Genomic DNA, 21,330 nt, shown 5'->3' with positions numbered 1-21,330 from the left:
GCTGATGTTTTAAATTGAACTCACCCCTCAGATTATAACCCCCAACTCTGTAAAAAAAACAATTTTTGAATATTTCCAGGAAGTAGATTGTTTATTGCTTTGTACATGACTTGTGCTGTTTGGAAATGAACCAGGTCAGTGAATTTTAAAGTTTTTGATTTTAAGAAAAGTAAATTTCTATTCTTAAAATCAAAAACTTTAAAATTCAGAAACAATAATTCAAATAATAATGACAATAATTTTAAAAAATGACTTAAAGCAGTGGGGATCGACAGCTTCATCCACAACTCCCACTGCTCCTCAAATTTCTAATAGTTAAAATATACAGACTTATATACACATAATATATATACATAAATAAACACTCCTCTCTATTAGTGCCCCTCTAAAATACATAAATAAATTTGAGCCTGAAATATCTTTTGACAGCTCCTCACAGTTCAATTGTCCTCACAATTGCTAAAATTGGGTTCACAAGCGTGCACACACATAGTCGCTTGACACTCACACACACGACATTGACCGGTAATTATCCTTTGGGGCATGATCAGTACAGGCTGTATCCTCAGAGATTGGAAAAATCACATCAATAGTTGCATTAGTGCCTTTAATGAGCATGATTACAGCATACATTTACAGAGTCGTGAAACTTTAAATACACACTGCAAGCTGTGCTGATATAGGTCGGTGTCATGTGACATTCACAGATAATTAAAATTTAGAAATATTTAAAACATCAAGAACAAGAGACCTTTCAAGTTTTATCCTCATCATAAAATAGCGGAGGCAGGCAGTAATAGGGCCTACTATAATTAACTGTGTTGCATTGATAGGCTTTTAATTTGGAAAGTGTACCTACAAGTGTAAGGTACTTTATATTATGACTGGTTAATATTCATTCTGTGTAAAAAGTGAAGCCCACAGCATTTAAGTAGGGAATGTGCTATATAAATATAGTTATTTAATTTATTCATTCATTATAATTTACACTATATCATTGTAATCTTGCCTCAGGGATTATGAGTGTCCTTATAATGAGTAGTTCTGCACAATTTTGCTGATTTTCATGAGGTCACATTTTCCCCAGAATGATGTCTGAGAATACCAGCTAACGATGCCATGCAGTCAAATGTGATTGACATGACAAAAGCCATTTAAAGGAGGATTTCCTATACCTAAACAAAAATTACAGGTTTCAACACTGGAAGAAATTAAGGTATAAAAACAAAAATACAAACTAAAACAAAATAAATTAAAATGAAGTATTCCTAAAATCTCTTTGGCCACTGTTCTGGCACACAGATTGCACTAAAACTAAAAAAAAGTCCCCCAATCAAAAGATCTTTTGATAATGGTCATGATGCACCCATTAACATTTGACTTAGAGGTAATGAAGAACTGCACGCTCAGCCTTGTGGTTGCTATGAGTGCATGTGAAGCTGCTAATCCACACAGATGGCATGTGACAACACACAGGCATATTAGGGTGGATCAGCATGTGATAACAGGAACACTGTGAAACAGGGCTGTTGCAAAGGTTTTAGAAATACAAAGGTCTAAGTCACCAATGCACCCTTTTGGAAAATTAAAAAAAAACATTTTTTTTGACTTTTTACTACTTAAGTTAAATTGATTTATAAAACTGTCAACATAAAGATCTAAATGCTAGGAAGCTCTCCATAAATAAATAATAAATGCCAAATAGCAGAAATATATGTATAATATGTGTATAGAATGTATGTATGTCTTATTTTTTATATATTTTTTTTATGTTCTTTTTCTATGTGTCTGTAACTTGAGCTGCTGTGACAACTAAATGTCCCTACTGTGGGATAAATAAAGTCATATCTTATCTAATCTTATCTTACATTATTTGAAATAAATACTGGTGAAGCTTTTGTTTATTGGCCTAAACGCAGTGAAATTGATTTTAAATATATTTTATATTGCCATCAGAATACTTGCTATTTTTAACTTTTAAATGTATGATTACAAACAAAAAATCCCAGAAAAACACTGTGTATGGCTACAGTTTTATCCATGTGAGAGGGCGTCCCGATCGTCACTCTGTATCAGGGTGATACATATTATTATTGCACTTTAACCATGGTTACTGACAAAAGGAGAGGCTATGCTAATATAATTCTATCAACTATCCACGTTTAGTGTTTTTTTAGCACAGTAACTTCTACTTATATTGACCATGTCTCTTATTTCCAATGTGTTTGTGAATATGCACCAATAAGAAACACAAACATAGCTCTGCAGTCTGTCAACATAAACATGGTACATGGTATTCCTATGAATCACCCAAAACAAGGGTCAACAGCTTCTCACAGATCAGTTTGTAGGTTTGTCTGTAATCCCTGGTGGATTAATCCAGCCATGCTCTGTTTCACCCGTGAGAGTAAACTGCAGAGGAAGTACTGTTGCTATGGTTATGCTGGTGTTCTCTGAGAAATGGTTATAGTTTGACTGGTTTTAACAGACACTTAACAGCCAATCAGGAATTTGTAATTTTCCACAGCCATGGTAATAATTGTCTTGTGTTGTGAAGTGCTTTTCATTACATGTTCCACTAGATGGCGCTGATATCATCACAGCTATCTTACTTCTATGTGCCTTAACCCTTTATCAGGCAAAAATCTATATTTGGTAACTTCAGTGGATATCAAAATGGGGTCCCCATGTCACTCTGTTTGGTTGTAGAACCACATGGATTTCGAGAAAAAAGTTGCAAATTTACTAGATTAAAGTGGCAAATCTACAAGAAAAAAAGTCACATATTTAAGAGATTTAAAGTGTTAAAATCCCCAAGAAAAAAAATTGCAGATTTAAGAGATTTAAAGTGGCAAATCTGTGCGAAAAAAGTCGCATATTTACGATAAAAAAGTGGGGGGGAAAAAGCAACTTTTTTCTTGCAGATTCACCACTTTAAATCTCATAAATCTGCAATTTTTTTTCTTGGGGATTTGCCACTTTAATCCCGTAAACTTTTTTCTCAAAATATTATCCCCCTCCCCCCGGGTCCGTATGTTTTTTGTTTTTTTTACACATTTTGACAGTATGTAATATCCTCCAATATTCTCTAGGGTTGAAATTTGGAATTTGTAAGTATTTCAATGAGTGCCCTATTAAGGGTTAAAGTGATTAAACATCTCATCACAGGTGTTCTTAACAAGAGTTTGTTTTTAGCTCTTAATCAAATGAACAACTAATCTGAATGATCTTGCAATCTTCAATCAGAGCAGTCTTGTTTCTTTATCGTCCCCAAATGAATGAAAATCTTTATTCACAGCTACAGTTTTGGCTTGTCAGCACCAAATGCACAGGTGGAACATGTCACATTAATGATGGTTCTGTTCTAGCAATTATCAAGATTTAATGCCACAATTAATAAGGTAATTACATGTGTGACTAGTTCAAAGACCTGCTTAAAAAAAAGAAGATATTTTTAATTGTTTACTTTATACTTTCTATTAAATGTTTGCCACCCCCAGGTTGAAACCAGAGTGTTACCCCTTTTGAAAAAAAATAAAATACATTTAAAAATCTATCTTTTATACCAGGATATTTTTTCAAGACAACAAAGAATTACAAGCTTTCTCAGCCCAATGTGGACTTTGATGATAGTTTGATGAACATTCCTCTTTCATTACAGGTTGAATGTTTATGAGAGCATGTAATAATTTGTATGTAAATATAGGGATACTGCAACTCCATTATTATTAGCCAATTGAATAAAAATATGTCAATGGCAAACACAAAAGCCACGGCAAGAGGAAAATTCCTGGAACATATATACCTAGTAGAGTAGATATGTTAAAGTACAAGGGGTTCCTCTCACATACTTGCTGTTTCTTCTTGACAGGAGCCTGAGGTATGAGGCTCTGTGCACAATATTTTTCTACGTACTGCAGTCTCTCAGGTTAGGTTATATGACAACATACAAAGAGAGACTAAATTTATACTCTGTAAGAGAGAACTATCAGTTTATTACAGCCTGCAACCCTTATTAGGCTATTGTTTGCAAATAAATGAGAAGTGAGCTGTTTTATGCTTATATTGTAAAGCACTTTGTAACTTGTTTTTTAAAAAAACTCTCTAAAAATAAAGTTATTATTATTATTGAAATATAGGATTAAGCACTGATTTGTAGCTATTTAATTAATCAGTTATTCAATTCACAATAGACAAGCCAAAACAGACATTAACATCTTTTATAATCACAAACATTTTTTTAATCTACAGAAAATCATGTATATTATAATAACTATTGAGACAGCAATAAAAAAATGTCTAATCGTAATGTGATACAAGATGTTTATCCATATTATTGTCTGTTCTTAAACAATGTTTTGACTTTAGGAAGTGAGCTATGTCAGTTTTGTGTGGTGGATGAGGACAAATTCCTATGTTTATTAAAAAATATCGATAAAAATGTACCTAATTTTCGTTTTGCTTTGGACACCCCTAGGGATTGGCACATAACATAAGACTTTATTTATCCTGCAGCAGGGAAATTCAGTCATCACAGCAGCTAAAGATATAGAAGTTACTAATATTAAAAAAAAAAAAAAAAAAAAAGACATTATATTCATACATAAACATGATATACATAAATTACTTACATGAAATTATATTGAAAGTTATTTTTAATATTGCACAGGGGTTTTCCTGATAGTATTGCAGAGATATTGCATGGGACAAAAAATGAAAAATATATAAAATTGTATATGTATATATATATACATACACATAGTATACATATCTTGGGATGTCCCTCTGGACAGTCACTGACGTGCCTAAGTATAAACACCATCTCATATTTTGTACACACATAAAATATTAAGCACCCACTAACTTGACTACCTATATTCTACTAGGATCAGTCAGATTCTCCTATGCCAGGGATGGGCAACTGGAGGCCCGGGGGCACATACGGCCCGCACCCTCACTTGAAGTGGCCCTCAGTACAACTACATGCATTTGAGCATGAAATCTTAAAAGCACAGTGTAAAAATGCACAAAATTACTTCTTGCAATTAATTAATCAAACCTTATACTGTACTGGTACTGCACTGTAAACATATTTAAACTTGCAGTTTCATCATATCTGGTGAAGTGCACTGTCCTATATGTGGCCCTGTGGTAGTGTTGATGAAAAATTGTGGCCCTCTGTAGCATTTAAGTTGCCTATCCCTGTCCTATACTGTCTAAGCCCGGCCCTCTTGGGGCCACTCACTCATGTTTGTGGATTTAACTTTGCGCTCCACCCATGATCCACAGACACATTTATTTAGTCTGTTCCCCACTGTGAAAGTTATTCCCAGCCGGAGGAGGAGAGACTGTGACAGCCCATCTTCAGCCCGACAACCCAATCTGATTTTGAAACAGTAGTCGGCGTGCTGAGCCAGGAGCTAACCAGCAGCGCTCTCTCTCTCTCTCTCTCTCTCACTCTCTCTCTCTCTCTCTCTCTCTCTCTCACACACACACTCTCTCTCTCTCTCTCTCAGACCTGGGACACCGAGGCGAAGGGGAGAGCTCATTCCACAACACGGCAGTCCTCCATGGCTCTGTGCAACGGAGACAGCAAGGTCAGTGGAGCGGGGAGTCCCCGGGCTCCGGTACTTGTGTAGCCCGTGTGACTTGATGTTAGGACCCTGGTTGCTGGTGTAGTCCCCCCCCCCTACCCCGGTTAATCACGGCCTGTGTGCACCTCGGGGGGAAAGTTAGAGAGCATGTAACGTTACCACCAGTTCCGCTGAGGAGCTCTGAGTCCGCTGTTGTGTGCCTGTTGCAGTATTACATTAACATGTTGATCATAGCTGCTCAGCCTCAGTTATGTTTAGCATACATATTTCTCACATTTTACCACTAGACGTGACTGCCTTCTTCCTGTGATGGATCCTTCCCAAGACCCTTTGCCTCCAACAAGCACCGCGTGGGTTTTAGCATAGCTCCGCTAACTTAGCAGCTGCTAACAAGCTAATGCTGATTACTACTGTTTATACTGCCCCAAAGCTAGCATGCTACATAGGCAATTTGTAGCTAGCTTTAGCCGGGCAGTGACAATTTGTAGCGACAGTACCGATAACCGATACTTGTCTTGTATTATGACTGCTATAGCGTTCGTTTTGTGAAGTGACATTGATCTTATGGCAACTAATTTATTTTATGCGGCCGCTGTCACACACTTTAAGCTAACGGGACGTAAACTGACAGGTTTGCTAACGTCGTCACGAAGCTAATGTGAGCCGACTGGTGCTTTTACTACTACTGCGGTGTTATCTGCTGATATGGTAAAGTTTGATGTAAAACTGTAGAGTATTTCAGTCGTGGTTAAGCGGCCAGAGGTGCTGTGGTTGCCGACGTTTTGTTTTTAAAAATAACTGTAACTTTAGATAACAAATCTGGTGTGATGGGTAACGTTAGCATGTCTATTGCCTAAGTTGTTTTTAGAAACATCCACAGCGGAAGTGTTTTCAACAAACCACGTGGGATCATGTTTCTCTTCTTGCTGTCTTCATCTATCCAGTTGTGCTATTTATCTAATGGAAATGAATTAGCTGTCAATGATCCAACTTCTCTCTTGTTCTTCTATTGGAGTTTGAATCCCTAACTCGGGGTTCATACGGATGCTTGAAATCCTTGAAAATGCTTAAATTTTAATGTTGTATTTTCAAGGTTTGAAAAGTGCTTGGATTTTGGATAAAGTGCTTGAAAATGCTTGAAATTCTTACTGTATTTCTCGTGCAATCTGACTATAGATAATCACACGTTCAATTAAAAAAATACTGAATTGCATATTGAGATTAGCAAACTGTACTTTTGGTTGTTAAAATCGTAATACCATTGGTGTTGGTATGGTTGAGTGAAATTACCCCTTTTTCTCATCTAAAACATGCAACTTACAACCGTTGTAAGGTACTGGAAAAGCTTGAAAATGGACCTTGAAAGTCCTTGAAAAGTGCTTGAATTTGACCAGTGAAAAAGTGTATGGACCTTGCAAACTCTGACCTGTGCATAAATTTATAATGATAAAATCCAGTATTCTCAAAACACTGGAGAGAAACTGTATATAGTTACGCTGCTAGAGTTTGATCAACTGTGAGAAGTCCTCACTATTACCCTTTGACTAATTTGTGGGTTTCATGTGATTCTACTGATGGGCTGAATGGTTGCAGCACGTTTCACAATAGTCTCTGTCTGTATTGAAGCTCACATGTCCACAATTATGTTAGGCCTGATTGAGTCACATTTTCCACGGAGAGGTCATAACTGGAGCAGAGTTAAGTCAACGGGTTACCTTACAACAAATCTCTCTTGGGCTGGGAAATTTCTATCCTGATATGTCATTATATGCCCAGATAATACATATCACAATGCTGGTTGTTTTCTGGTATTTCAATAAATAATCTGTTTCAGTTTTGTTGTGTTGAGTTTCACTGAGATGGATGCCCAATAAAAAACATAAACAATAGACACTTGATGTAATTTTCACAATGTATATTGTCATATCATGCAGCCCTAGTGTGCAGAAGTGACAAGAGATGTATACTTTATTGCCCGCTCAAAAAAGTAGTTGAATTAACACAATGCATCTTAATGTGTGTGTCCACAGCTGGAGATCAGCAGCGCAGAGCAGAATGGATCATGTGAGGGGGCGGTGGCGATCCTGGATGCTGGGGCCCAATATGGCAAGGTGATTGACAGACGGGTGCGGGAGATGTGTGTACGCTCTGAGATCCTCCCTTTGGAGACTCCGGCCTTTGCTATCAGAGAACAGGGCTACAGGTGAGCATAAGAGAGAATTGTTTCTTTTGCCATATAGCTTTGTTATGACATTATTCTGTCAGTAAGAAGAAGTGTTTGATTGTTTTTTCTGTTATTCCCCTTTTCTTAGAGCAATCATCATTTCAGGAGGTCCAGCCTCTGTGTATGCAGAAGATGCCCCCTGGTTCGACCCTGCCATATTCACTATAGGGAAGCCTGTCCTTGGGATTTGCTATGGGATGCAGGTATGTAAGCACATGCATGCATAAACACAGTAAACTTATCTGATTGACGGCTTTTGTAGTGATTAGTTAGATCATCATTCTTCCACAAGGCCTTTTATTCAAGGAAGCATTTGTGTTACTCACATTCACAGTGAGTAGCCACACTTTACACTCACTCTACTCGAGGCTGCTGTTCAGCTCTCCTGGGCCAGCTGGGACTTCACCACCTTCTTCAAGGGCACTTTGACACTAGCTGAGGGAGATGAGAGCATTGCTCGCTCAATTTTCCCAGCAAGCCTGGAAATTAAAAACCAGCAGCCATCAGTTCTCTAGCACATTTCTCTAGACAGCTGGTAGTTGTAACATCTTTCAATCACACTAACATGTCATTTTTTATGTCCAAGTGTTAACTCTGTTGTGTGTGTTACAGATGATGAATAAAGTCTTCGGCGGCACAGTACACAAAAAGAGTGTAAGGGAAGATGGAGTGTTCAGTATTGGGCTGGACAACACTTGTTCTCTCTTCAGGTAATATGGTTGGTCAGTTAGATCACAAGAAAATTCATGTTTTATGTGACATATTTTTGTATTTAATATATTTATTTTAATTTATTATATGTTCAATGTAAACAGTAGCTCACATAGGCTTCTTGAAACTGCACTTCCTCACACATCCTTGCATCTTTAACTTTGTAATCTGATATATTTGATAAGAGAAGATGACAAACTGTGGAGAAACATACTGAGTTTGTGGATGACGACAGACCATACAGGCGATTCACAATTTTGTAAGAAAATTAGTACATGGATCGAAGACGGTATCAATCTACAGAGAAACTCTTGTTGGATGATAATGCAAATTTAGCCAGTGAATGTAGCTGCAGAAGGATGCTGGTTGAAACATGAATTCAACCTATTGAATACAGCCAATGTAATCATCGTCAAGACGTCATTTATACAATCAGTCAGCACACTTGCTGAGGAAAAAATGTTGCGCACTACTTAAAACACAACTGCTGCTCAGGGGGTTTGTCCCAGTGCCATATTTACTAGATAAACTGTAGAAGCATTCCAGCAGTCACATATTTCCCTCTGGTTGTTACACAAATACTGCAGAGTCTAAAATAGATGGCTGCAGTCTTTTATTACTGCTTGCCCCTCACACTTTATTCACATGCACCCAGTGAAAGGTGGCGTCTGTACGCACGTAACTGTTCTACACGTTACTGAACACCACACTTCTTCCTCTGACGTCTGTATGTGTCTTATCAGAGGCCTTCAGAAGGAGGAACTGGTCCTGCTGACACACGGAGACAGCGTGGATAAAGTGGCTGATGGCTTTAAAGTGGTGGCCCAATCAGGGAACATCATTGCTGGTGAGCAGCATGCAAGAAAAACTGTAACCCTGATTAACATAATCTAAAATTAGACTGTGGTCATACTCGTTGTTTGTGTTGGAAAGCCTTAGACTGTATATATGTGTTTCAGTCTGAGGCTTTCTCTGAGAAGAATGTTCAATTTGTATTTTGAGTCCAAAAACGTATGAAATCCTATATTTGTTTTATGCCATAATAGTTGCTTGTATGTATTTTTAAGTGGCATTCAAAGAAATGGCAATGCGCTTTAACAAATCTGTTTCCCCCACCAGGGATTGCTAATGAACAGAAGAAGCTGTATGGGACACAGTTTCACCCTGAAGTCGACTTAACGGAGAGAGGCATGGATATGCTGCGTAACTTCCTGTTTGAGATTGCAGGATGCACGAGTAATTTTACTGTACTGAACCGCCAACAAGTGTGCATCAACGAAATTAGAGAAAAAGTAGACAAGTCTAAAGTGCTGGTGAGTTATTACTACACAAAGTTTAATTATCGTGGGAGTTATGCGTTTTGTAATCCAAACTATTTTAGGACAGACATATTACTTTAACAAAAAAAGGCAGAACAGCGGAAAGCAGAAAAGAATATTTTCTCGGCACATTTTAACCTACTACTAATGGGAGATAATTTGACTAAATGTCTCCAGCTAAGGGTGCTGAGTGTGAAGCGCGGTAGCCGCTCAGGAAGTAGCGACAGCAGCAGCAGTGGTGGGAGGTAAAGTCGAACCAATTAAACTCTCAAATTAAACCCTGTTTTATCTGAAAAGACTCCCAGAGCGGCTTCAAACTGGGCTACATCTCAGGGGAGTCTGAAGGCGATAAAAGAGTGTAAGAAATGGGCCTAAAGCACAGGATTTATATTCAAAGAAAAACATGCAGCCTCTGTTTCTTGTTCTTCAACTACAGTCCGCGGGGTACGTCTTTCACTAAGTGTTCCTATACGTACTGTGTAGCTGCTTCCTGCAGTAACATTTGGCAAATATAGCATTTTGAGTATGTGGTTCCCAAGTGTTGGGAGTCAGCTAATTATAACTAAAAAAAAGGCAAGGCTGGAGCTATCACTTCCTTTTAGATTGAGCTCATAATGCCTTATCTTTTATAGCCTGCCAGCAGACAAAACGCCACACATGTCAAAGGCAATATGAATAATATGTCGTAAAGTGTACAAATGGAAATTAGACATATAGTTGATTTAGAGAGCAAGACAGAGTAGGAGTACAACTGGTGAAGTTGTTGTGGGGTTTAATCCTTCCTCATTCATCCAACAGGGCTACAAATTTAACCCTTAAAGAGGCTGGATGTCATGACTCAACTATGTGGAAAATGCACAATTAATGCCAGTTTTTAATGATTTATTCAGGTGCTGCTGAGTGGAGGGGTGGACTCAACAGTATGCACAGCTCTCCTCAACAAAGCTCTGAACCAGGACCAGGTGATAGCAGTTCACATTGACAACGGCTTCATGAGGAAGAGAGAAAGTCAGAGTGTGGAGGAGGCCCTCACCAAGCTCGGCATCAAACTCAAAGGTAGGGACAAAAGAAGTAGAGAAGGTGCAGTAAAACTTTGTCACTGGGATATTGTACTCCCTTATACTTGTTATTGCAGTTTATATTCCCATGTTATGGGTAGATGTCTTTTTTTTTTTTTTTTTAATAAACATCTAATCAGGAATAATGAAAATAACAGTTGCAACTCTGGACTTTACAGGATTCTTGTTATTGATGTGGTCATGGTCACATTTTTGTGTTGCTCATGACCCAATTTTGTCTTCTTCTTTCTTTCTCTCTTCTAAATTCTTGCTCTATCTAGTGGTAAATGCAGCTCACACCTTCTACAACGGAACAACAACCCTCCCCATCTCTGAGGAGGACAGGACGCCACGAAAACGCATCAGCAAGACCTTGAATATGACGACCAACCCAGAAGAGAAAAGGAAAATCATTGGAGATACATTTGTCAAAGTGAGAACTGTTCTAATCAATGATTCTGTGATATATGCTACATTTTAAAGTTATTATCATGTTTTTAGTGATTCTTTACTACTACACATTGGTTCACATCGACCAGTATGGCTGCTTTATTGTTTTTTTTTTCATGGTTGTTCATGACTTTAATTGTGTCTCTTCACAGGTGGCAAATGAAGTGATAGGTGAGATGAATCTGAAACCAGAAGAGGTTTTCCTAGCCCAGGGTACCTTGCGGCCTGATCTCATTGAGAGTGCCTCTCATCTTGCCAGCGGAAAGGCAGAGGTCATCAAAACACACCACAACGACACTGAGCTCATCCGCAAACTCAGAGATGAGGTACTGCACAGCCACCCGACACCCACACAAATAGTCACTTAATTAGTTCCCCCTGATGCATACTGCTGTTTTACAGTGAGGCCATCATATTCAGTCAAATGGGTGCATACATCAACTGTGTCCTTAGAGTTGTGAATGCAAGGGAGAAATTCAAACAACACAAAAAAGGATGTAAAAGATGTCATCATATAAAGCATGTTATCGGTTACCAGTTGTGGGTTTTTCATATTGAAATAGTTGACATCAAATAGAACATATTCACCTTCCCTCACAGTTAAAATAGAATTTATTATAAAACGTGTTTCATCACCTCCTTCTGGAAAGTAAAGTGAGCTAGTTGGTTTTTCTGTTTCCACTACAACAAACTCAATCTTGTGCTAACAATCACAGAATGTGTCATAATATATTATTTTTATTATTTGACCGCTCCAGAATACATGCTTTCACTCCAAACACCATCAGAAATGTATCTGGTTTGAGCCGCTTCGATAAAATCTTGGACAGAGTTTGGAATAATTGAATAACAAATCAGTAACGCAGTGCATCGGTCACAAAAATGGCAGAACTTAGCTCATTAAGCAATCAGAAACACCAATATATCTGCGATATCGGTTGACATTGACATTGTCAAGGCTCTGATTCTATCTACACATTGACTTCTGGGAAAAAAAATGTACAACCCTTGTGGCCGAAAAGACACGACCTCTTGACATTAGTTTTACTAAAACTGACGTACATTCAATGATAAAAGCTGAATTTTGAGCAGAAGATATGAGCTGCCTCAGATAGGAACATTTTTTGGAGCAGACTGCACAGAAAAACAGTTTGATAGTGCAGTGCTAAAGACAGATAATGAAACTGTGCTATTGTGTTTTTCACAATGCTTTGAAGAACTGCATGATAAAAGTAACGTCTGCTCAATGCTTAAAAATATAAGCCTGTGTTGCAGTTTAATGATCACAGTCACAAAAGAAAAGCTTTATGCTGTAACCCTGAGCCATTGAAAAAAACATTTGAAGTTTTCACCCTTTCAGGCAGTATTTCTTAAACACTATGAGGATGGCAAACACCTAGACATCCTTTACTCTTTATTGAAATGCATTTCTACATCATCTGGCTTCCCCTGAAGAGGCTTTCCTTCTTATTAGCTCTTTACTGCTCATGTATCATTCGGTGTTTCTGTTGTTTTGCTCAGCCATTTTATATACATGCACATCTATGCAACACCTAAGCATTCCCCTCACTCCCACACTGTGGCAATGCTGATTCCACTCCTTTGTGATCCTCCAGGGGAAAGTAATCGAACCACTGAAAGATTTCCATAAAGATGAGGTCAGAGCGCTGGGGAGAGAGCTGGGCCTGCCAGAGGAGATCGTCTCCCGACACCCTTTCCCTGGCAAGTACACAAACGCATGAAAAAACTGATTATTAATTTAATTTATATAATTGTTAGTCAAGATTTCCTTTTACCATTATCTCCTTTCTAGATCTGGCTCTCTTTCTCATGTGTACCCATTTACATATCCATTCAGACAGGCTCAAAACTGTCCTCCTCCTCTCCACTTTGCCTTTTCAGGTCCTGGTTTGTCCATCAGAGTGATTTGTGCAGAGGAGCCCTACATCTGCAAGGACTTTGCTGAAACAAACAACATCCTCAAAATCATCACAGACTTCTCGGCAAGCGTCAAAAAGGTCAGAACAATACAGATTCGTCGTATCATGTGTTTAGGAAAATATTATGAAAGAACTCATCACTGTAACTGGATGTTAATTATTGTATTTACAACTAAATACTGCCTCTTTTTCTGCAAAGTTTGGATGACAACCCCACAAACTGATACAACACTTTGCGTGTCTATGTTTTCTGTGAAGCATGTGCATTTCTGAATACTAATTTAATCACTGATTACTGAAAACACCCTCTTAGCAATTTCAGCTGCTCTGAATTTCCGGTTGTCAAATATTAGAGGTAGCACACAGATCCAAACAACTCAAGAGACAGATGGAGGAGTGAGGAAATTGGCACTTCCACCACTTTCAGTGAATGAACATCCGACCAATAGTGTGTGACATGTTGAGTTGCTGTATCCTTCAGATGCCTAAAGAATGTACCAGCACACAAACTGGTGGTGAAATATTTGGTCAATAAAATGCAGTAGGAGCATAAACAGTGTGCAGTCTTGCCTGATTTATCACTTGTGAATTGACCCATCAGCATTTTCCCTGTAGTACTTTGGCAAGTAGATTAATTTGTCACAAAATGTAGCAATAAACATGCAAAGTTATGAGCAGCAGCCGTTTGTAGCCAAGCAACGGTTCAGTGGAAGCTCTGCATATATATTTATTTGCAGCAGTTTGCCCTGACTAATTATTGAGTTAATAATGTGCAGCCTCTGCTGGTTGACTGGCCACATTGCACCAAAAGCCAAATAATTCTGATGATTAAAAAAAGGTTCTGTGGCTAGTTTGTAGTTGGTATCTTGTTTTTCACTGTGCTGCAAAAGGCTTTTTTTCACCCGAAAAAGAGCCAATACACAGAAGTTACAATACATACATACAAGCTGTTTGCTGCTGGTTGTCTGACAGTAGAACCAGGGGCTCATCTGCCATGACATGCAAAACAGTTATTCCTGTAAAAAATGATTGAAGTTCAGAGTTGATCTACATGATTTGACATTGTGAATGAGGGTTTTTGTGGCTCTACGAACAAAGACGGACACATTTGAAGGCTTGTAAATGAGAATTGTTACTTAAAATGAGCAGTCACAACATGGAGCTATTTCTGAGGCATGTGTCCTTCCAGTTCCAGTTTAACATGCTGCTGTAAAACTTTCTCTCCCCTCCAGCCCCATGCCTTGCTGCAAAGAGTCAAGTCGTGCATATCAGACGAGGAGGAAGAGAAGCTCATGCAAATCACCAGCCTTCATTCACTCAATGCCTTCCTGCTGCCCATCAAAACTGTCGGCGTCCAGGTAATACAGTTGGTCAATCAACTCATCAAACACAATCTGTGTCTGTGTTTTGTTTTGTCTGTTAACTACCCAGCAACATCTTCTAAGGTGGACTTTACTGACACTTAGTCTACTTCTCACCTTCTATCTCACATGATGTATTAATCCACATTCAAAATACTTTTAATGTTGCCACATTGGTGTCTGAAAGTAGAGGCCCAAGTAAAATTTTAAGAGGTCACTTAGTAGGTTAATCCAGATATAGCTTATTTGTTTGTTTAGAAGCTGTTTGACTTGCATGTATTAGAAGGTTTCACAAGTCTGAGAGGAATGTCAGAGGGCGGGAGAAACTTGAAACAGTGTCTCACTTTTGCTGTTTGTCTCGCTGTGTTTTCACTATAATTTAGTGGTTTACCAAAAGACACACCCACCCACACAAAGCCTCTCCATTTCTAACTTTGTGACTCTCTGTCTAGCCATGGGAGGGATCTGTTGAAACTCCTGTGGCACGTTTTGGTTTCTTCCTCAACTTCTCTGATGTTAGTCTGACAAATACAAAAACAAAGGATTTGCTCTTTAGTTCAACGTGGCAAAAAAACATCACTTTCCAGTCGTTCATCCTGACGTTAAGTGTTGCCCAGGGAAACGGAAGGCCATGACTACTTTCCTCACCCAAACTCTGCAGTCAGCCACTGACTGGGTGTGCGTCTGTGTGTGGGTGTGTCCTATTACTTCCTGTTGGAAGCCAGAGTTTTAAATTTACCCGAAACCTCAAATTGTGGGGCAGACAGGAGACGGTGAACAAACACTGGCAGCGTTTGTTGCCTGGGGAGTTAGTTGGAAGAGAAAACGGAGAGACTCTATTTATAGAACTTTTTACTGTCTTTAACAGAAAAAAAAGAAATGTTTGGAAAGTAACACATGTGCACATGCTAATCTAACATTTACTGATGATTTGTGTTTTATTTTCTTGGTTACTTATGCTTTATAATAAGCCCAATTTTTTAATGACTGTAAAAAAGAAAACAACCTAAAAATAAGTCTTGTGTCTGTCTCAGGGTGATTGCCGGTCCTACAGTTACGTGTGTGGTGTCACAAGTAAAGAGTCTCCACACTGGGAATCTCTCATGTTCCTGGCCAGACTCATCCCTCGCATGTGCCATAGCATCAACAGGTAAAGCACACAGCTTTCCTCTTCGTCTCTCCTCAGTAGCACGCCACATTACACACTCACACTGTTCTGTCCAGTAGAACACACAGACAGACACACACTCATTCAGGCATGTCTCCTTTTTTCCAGAGTTGTGTATGTGTTTGGGTCCCACGTAAAAGAACCGCCAACAGACATTACCCCAACCTTCCTGACCACAGGCGTCCTGAGCACGCTCAGACAGGCTGACTTTGTAGCTCACTCTATCCTAAGAGAGTCCGGTAAGTGTGTGTGTTAATTTACCCTGAGGAACTGAAGCGTTACATATTATTTGGGAGGATTTATGTTTGGAGAGGAAGTGTGAGCAACTTGACTAAATGCAAAATAGGTCTAATGATATTTTCTCGAAAGCCATTCAGCCCTTTTACAAAGCCTGTTGTTAATATGCCCACACACAGTCGTGTACTCATCTGTTTACTCACATCCACATGGGGAAATTCCCCAGAGGCAAACCAAATATTTGTTATCCAGTGAGAATAATTTTCTTTGGTCATATGTCTGTGCTTTCCTGAGTGGCTATGGTTACACTCCATTGTTCTAATTTAACATTTGATGAACAGGGTGGATTGATTTGGAGATCATTTTGTCCATATTTGATGTCCTATAAATGATCCATATTGTATAATGTAAGCCTTAATGCTTCATTACAGAATCCCTACTTATCCATAGTCTGTGTATTATGTACAGTAGATGGACAGTTGGCACACCGCCAGTTTGGAGATGCAGTCAGGATTACCGACACAGAAAGCAGTGGACTGTTGTGGATGGGGGCAGCAGCTAAACGGAAAGAAATCATATCAGTTTAAGTGTACGCTGTATTTAGAATATCACCGCTTTACCTTGTGGTCAGATAACTGAATCTGTTATCTGTGCTCTCTTTAAAGCCACCAGACTAAAAACTTTTTATCCTGCAGAACACTGGAGTTGCTGGTCTTGTTTTAGTTATTAGTTATTGTGTGAATTAAATAGGTTAGTTCAGATTCAACAAAGTCACAATAAGATATACTAACAAACCAATGCTGCTTTGTGTTTATTATTTTTGTTATAGCAGTAGCATTAACTGTTCTCTCACTTGGGCTTCTTTTTCAGGCTATTCCGGTAAGATCAGCCAGATGCCTGTCATCCTGACCCCCCTGCACTTTGACCGTGACCCACTGCAGAAGCAGCCGTCCTGCCGGCGCTCTGTGGTGGTCCGCACCTTCATCACCAGCGATTTCATGACAGGCATCCCTGCCATGCCGGGTAACCATATCCCAGAGGAGGTAAAGCACGATTCAGCCTCTCAACATGTTCTTAGTGGTTTTTTTTTCTAGTCTATCTTGTTCATTTTAATGCCTGGTACAACTAAAGGTACATTTGTTTGGATGAATATAATTATAACAACAAAAATAGCTCGTAAGAGTTTAATTTGAGAGCTGATATCTAGACATTTTCCATGGTTTTCTTGATAATAACCAAAATCATTATCAAGAAAACCATGGAAAATGTTTAGATATCAGCTCTTAAATTAAATGCTCATGCGCTACTTTTGTTGTCGTTATATTCGTCCGAACAAATGTACCAGGCATTAAAATGAACAAGGAATTGAAGAAAACAATGGTCTAATAACTTTTCCATGACTGTATACCAGGCTGAAAAAAAACCCTTTGCATTTAGCTTACAGAAAATAATTCAGTTTTTAACTCTGATTTCTAAGGTGGTGCTGAAGATGGTGAATGAGATCAAGAAGATTCCAGGCATCTCCAGAGTCATGTATGATCTGACCTCCAAACCACCTGGCACCACAGAGTGGGAGTAAAACACAACAAGGCGTTATACCGATAGGACACACATTCACACACAATGCACAAACACACTCAACAGATATGAGAGGGCTGGTGAACTCCTCTCCTTTTCTGTCCTTCCTCCCTCCCTACTTTTCCTCTCCCTCTCCCTCCCTCCCGTACCGACTCCCCTTTCTTCAACATTCCCACGGAAGGCAGACCGTACTGTGACGGGCGCACATGCAAAGGCGCTACTACTCTGCTCTCCCCACCACTCCTCCCTGGTCTTAATATTTTTTGCGATAGGGATTGATTAATGTTGGTTATTGATAATATATTGTCATTTTTGATCCATGTACATCCGTGTATTTCCTCTCTATGATGAAAAAGGTAAATTGCTGCTTCGTTTTTTTTCTCGTAAGGTCAACCATTTAAAGGCAAGCGGCCAGAAGCTGTGAAAGTTCTGAAAGTGGACTTTTGATGTTGTGCCTCAGGTTGCTTTATGGGATGAGCTGAAAACAAACAAGTTTCACGAAAAGAAAGAACAGAAGGAAAATTTCAGTAATTGTTTTCTGCCTTTTTTTTTTTGGTCCGATGTTTTGTTGTAGGTCAGAATGTTCTCAACCTAAGACTATCCTCTCTATTTGTTCATTTTCACTCTCTGCCTGTATACTGTGCTATGAGGAAGGTTGTCTGTTTTTAAAACTGGACAACCTATGTGACCAATCAATAACTTTTAAGCTTTTTGTTTTGCCAAAAGTAGAATATGCTGTGGTGATATTTAACATTGTGGGCTCCTGATGATCTTCTCCAGGCTACATTTGTTGACAAGAGCTCTTGGCTCATTGCTGCGCCACATGGCGGTACAGCAGTCGAGCCAAGGTCAGCTTCAGTATGATGACTCAGTGTGCAGGTGTGCAGGAGGCCAATGTGGTGGGTAACTTTGTATGTGCCTGTTCTATTGTTTTTGTTTATTTCTTTGGCGTGACCCCAACTGGAGTCTGACGTTTCCAGAAAGGAGGATATAACACTGTTTCTCCTCATGCTGCAATATGTATGCTTTTATTAAGAATAAACATGGCAAGAGGACTAATTAATAACACAACTATAAGTACAGTAGAGTTTATAACCACATTGTGTAAATTGCTGTTGTCATTTCATCATTATTTGGCTGCTCTTTTGTTGTGCAAGGGCACATTCTTTTGCACATTTCAGTCTTTTTTTTTTCACCCATAAAGCCATGGTGCTTTATCCGTTTAATAGAAGCATACATCCAGTGGGAACTTCACCTTTAATAAGTGTGTTGCTCTGTTGTGTCAAAGGTCAGGTAAAGAGTAGTGTCTGTTGCCATCGCTAACATAATTCACTGTGTTTTAAAAAGGCATTAACTGCTTCCTTTTTCTGTTCTCAACACATTAAGCACATCATATTCTCTAGTGGCGTCATTTAGAGCTCAGTGAATACAGTGCTCAGGTTTAACTGAGGTTTAAAAAGTGTATTGTACCCTGATAGAGACATTTCACTCGGACGCAGTGATTCTCATGCCTCCAGAATTTGTCTTTGTGCCTCTCATCCTCTGTTATCTCCTTAACCCTTAGTGGCAAAATACTCCTAATGCAAAATGAATGGTTTTCCTAACTTGTCTTAACTGCTATTAGTGTTTCTCTCCCTCTGTTTGGCCTTTTATACACGTGTATTTTCTGTTACATATGTCTCCATAGAAAACAACAGCTTGATAATATTGGACACATACTTTTGTAGTTGGAATTAATTGCAATATCGATGAGATTAAGTTATGCAATTTAATGTCTGATGGTTTTTTGTTTTTTAATTTGTATTCAACAACGCTCATTCTCCTTAGTAATGTGCCTCAAACCAAGCCACTGCATGCAGTTTCAACTATGATGACATTTGTACAATGGAAAACTGAGCTTTAATAAAGATCTCCATGTTGAAACTTCTCACTTCTATAATGAGCATGAACTTATCATCTGCTTTGCACATCACTGTTTAATTTTTAGACCGCTTCACTTGTATTCATTATTTTGGTATTTTTTGTTTTTGTTTTTCCCCTACACAGTTGGATAGTATCAATCTTAGTATGTTTTTGCTATGCATTTTGAGATGTTGGTGTGTTTTACTTCAATAACATGTCTCCTTTCAGACAAGTGGAAAGAAAAGATCCAAAATACACACAAGTTGTTTTTTTTGCTTTTACTACACTTTATTTGCATCTACAGATTTCTCCTACTGTAAATTTACCAGAAGGTCACATCATATAAACCCTCATTTAATGTCTTAATATAAGTAACGACAGGGTTTCATGGTGATATCAATTCAACATTTTACCATATTCAGCAGTAGTGTCTCCCCTTGAAATAATCACACAGGTTAAATATTAACCTCATCAAAACGGTAAATAATAAATACAGCAGGAAATCAACAAATCACATGCTCTATTCAAGTGATTGATTCAAATAAACTATTTTAAGCTATAGAACTAGAGTTTACATTCTAATTTGCAGAGATAGTAAGTAGGAGACGTCGTTGCAGAGATTCTGCATGATGTTGCTAAGGTTCATAAATTTTATTAGTCCTTTTTGTTATGTAGCTATTTGATATACATTATACTGTCCACTTGATGTTCATAAGTTTTCTGTTGTCCTGAGGGTGTGTAAAAAAACAAACATGTTTGTCCCTATTAAACAAGCAGTGACTTAAAATTATTAGGGCCCGAGCAGGCAACGACCTGCGAGGTCCCTATTGTATTTTGAATGTTTCTTTATTTTTATTCTTTGTCCCAAATGATCACATTTTTCACTGCCTGAACATACCCCAAAACTCATGAAACTTTAAATATAAGTCACACCAGGCGAAAATTTTTATAATCTATTATCATCCTGAATTTTCACCACTAAGTGGCGCTATAATTAAGGAAAGTGCGTTTTGGCTAATAACTCCCACATACTTCATCGAACATTCAAAAATCTTATATCCACCCGTTCACTGAATTTTGCTGAATCTCGTGATATAGGCCACGGCCATTTTCGCCTAGAGGTTTTTTTTCGCAAATTCGCGAAATGTCGCAAACCTACTTTTTCGAACTCCTCCGAGGCAATTTCATCGTTTTGCACCAAACTTTGCACACAGCATCTATGGACCCTCATGACAAAAAGTTATTAAAATAATTTTGATAACCGAAAGAATACTCAAGTTATTAAATAACAACAAAACAACAAGTTTTGTATAATAATGCACAAACTATCCCTTTAATCCTCATACAGTGTCTGAAGGAGGACTCTTAACTGATATGTATAAGTTAGAAGAGGCAGGTAGCAATGGTGGAAAGTAACTATGTACATTTACTCAAGTACTGGACTTAAAGTACAATTTAGAGGTACTTTTATGTACATTTTATGTAACTTTATATTTCTACTCCACTACATTTTGAGGCAAATATTGTACTTTTTACTCCTCTACATTTAGCTGACAGCTTTAATTACTTTTCAGGTCAAGATTTAAAATGAAAAACATGATACATTTAAAATGATTACCCATTTTTATAAATTAAACCACTTAAAGTTTATTAGGTAGTTAAAATAAGCGGAGTGGAGTCATTTCACAGTGTGGTATTAGTACTTTTACTGAAGTAAAGGATCTTATTTTATTTAATTTTACTTTTTGAATTATTTTTTTTCCCTTCATGCGCATGCGCAATGTGGTT

At 38.3% G+C, this 21,330-nt stretch overlaps 1 protein-coding gene across 2 annotated transcripts; it reads left to right on the top strand.

Moving 5' to 3' along the window:
- Positions 1 to 5,449: 5,449 nt before the first annotated feature.
- On the top strand, positions 5,450 to 19,567 carry gmps (guanine monophosphate synthase). Of its 2 annotated transcripts, none has more exons than XM_059330778.1 (16): positions 5,450 to 5,597; positions 7,625 to 7,797; positions 7,907 to 8,021; positions 8,431 to 8,528; positions 9,273 to 9,376; positions 9,649 to 9,842; positions 10,739 to 10,904; positions 11,188 to 11,339; positions 11,509 to 11,682; positions 12,973 to 13,078; positions 13,259 to 13,374; positions 14,529 to 14,654; positions 15,692 to 15,807; positions 15,934 to 16,064; positions 16,933 to 17,105; positions 17,540 to 19,567. In XM_059330778.1, exons 1-16 carry the CDS (start codon positions 5,571 to 5,573, stop codon positions 17,639 to 17,641), a joined length of 2,073 nt encoding a protein of 690 aa, XP_059186761.1. In that variant the 5' UTR covers positions 5,450 to 5,570; the 3' UTR covers positions 17,642 to 19,567. The 2 variants fall into 2 exon arrangements, with proteins under 2 accessions (XP_059186761.1, XP_059186762.1); XM_059330779.1 differs by lacking the exon at positions 5,450 to 5,597 and adding an exon at positions 5,831 to 5,944.
- Positions 19,568 to 21,330: the final 1,763 nt, after the last annotated feature.

This window comes from Centropristis striata, chromosome 4, assembly GCF_030273125.1.
Source record: "Centropristis striata isolate RG_2023a ecotype Rhode Island chromosome 4, C.striata_1.0, whole genome shotgun sequence".
Lineage (NCBI taxonomy): Eukaryota > Metazoa > Chordata > Actinopteri > Perciformes > Serranidae > Centropristis > Centropristis striata.
The sequence above is the reverse complement of the archived record's forward strand: the minus strand, read 5'-3'. Positions and strand labels throughout refer to the sequence as shown.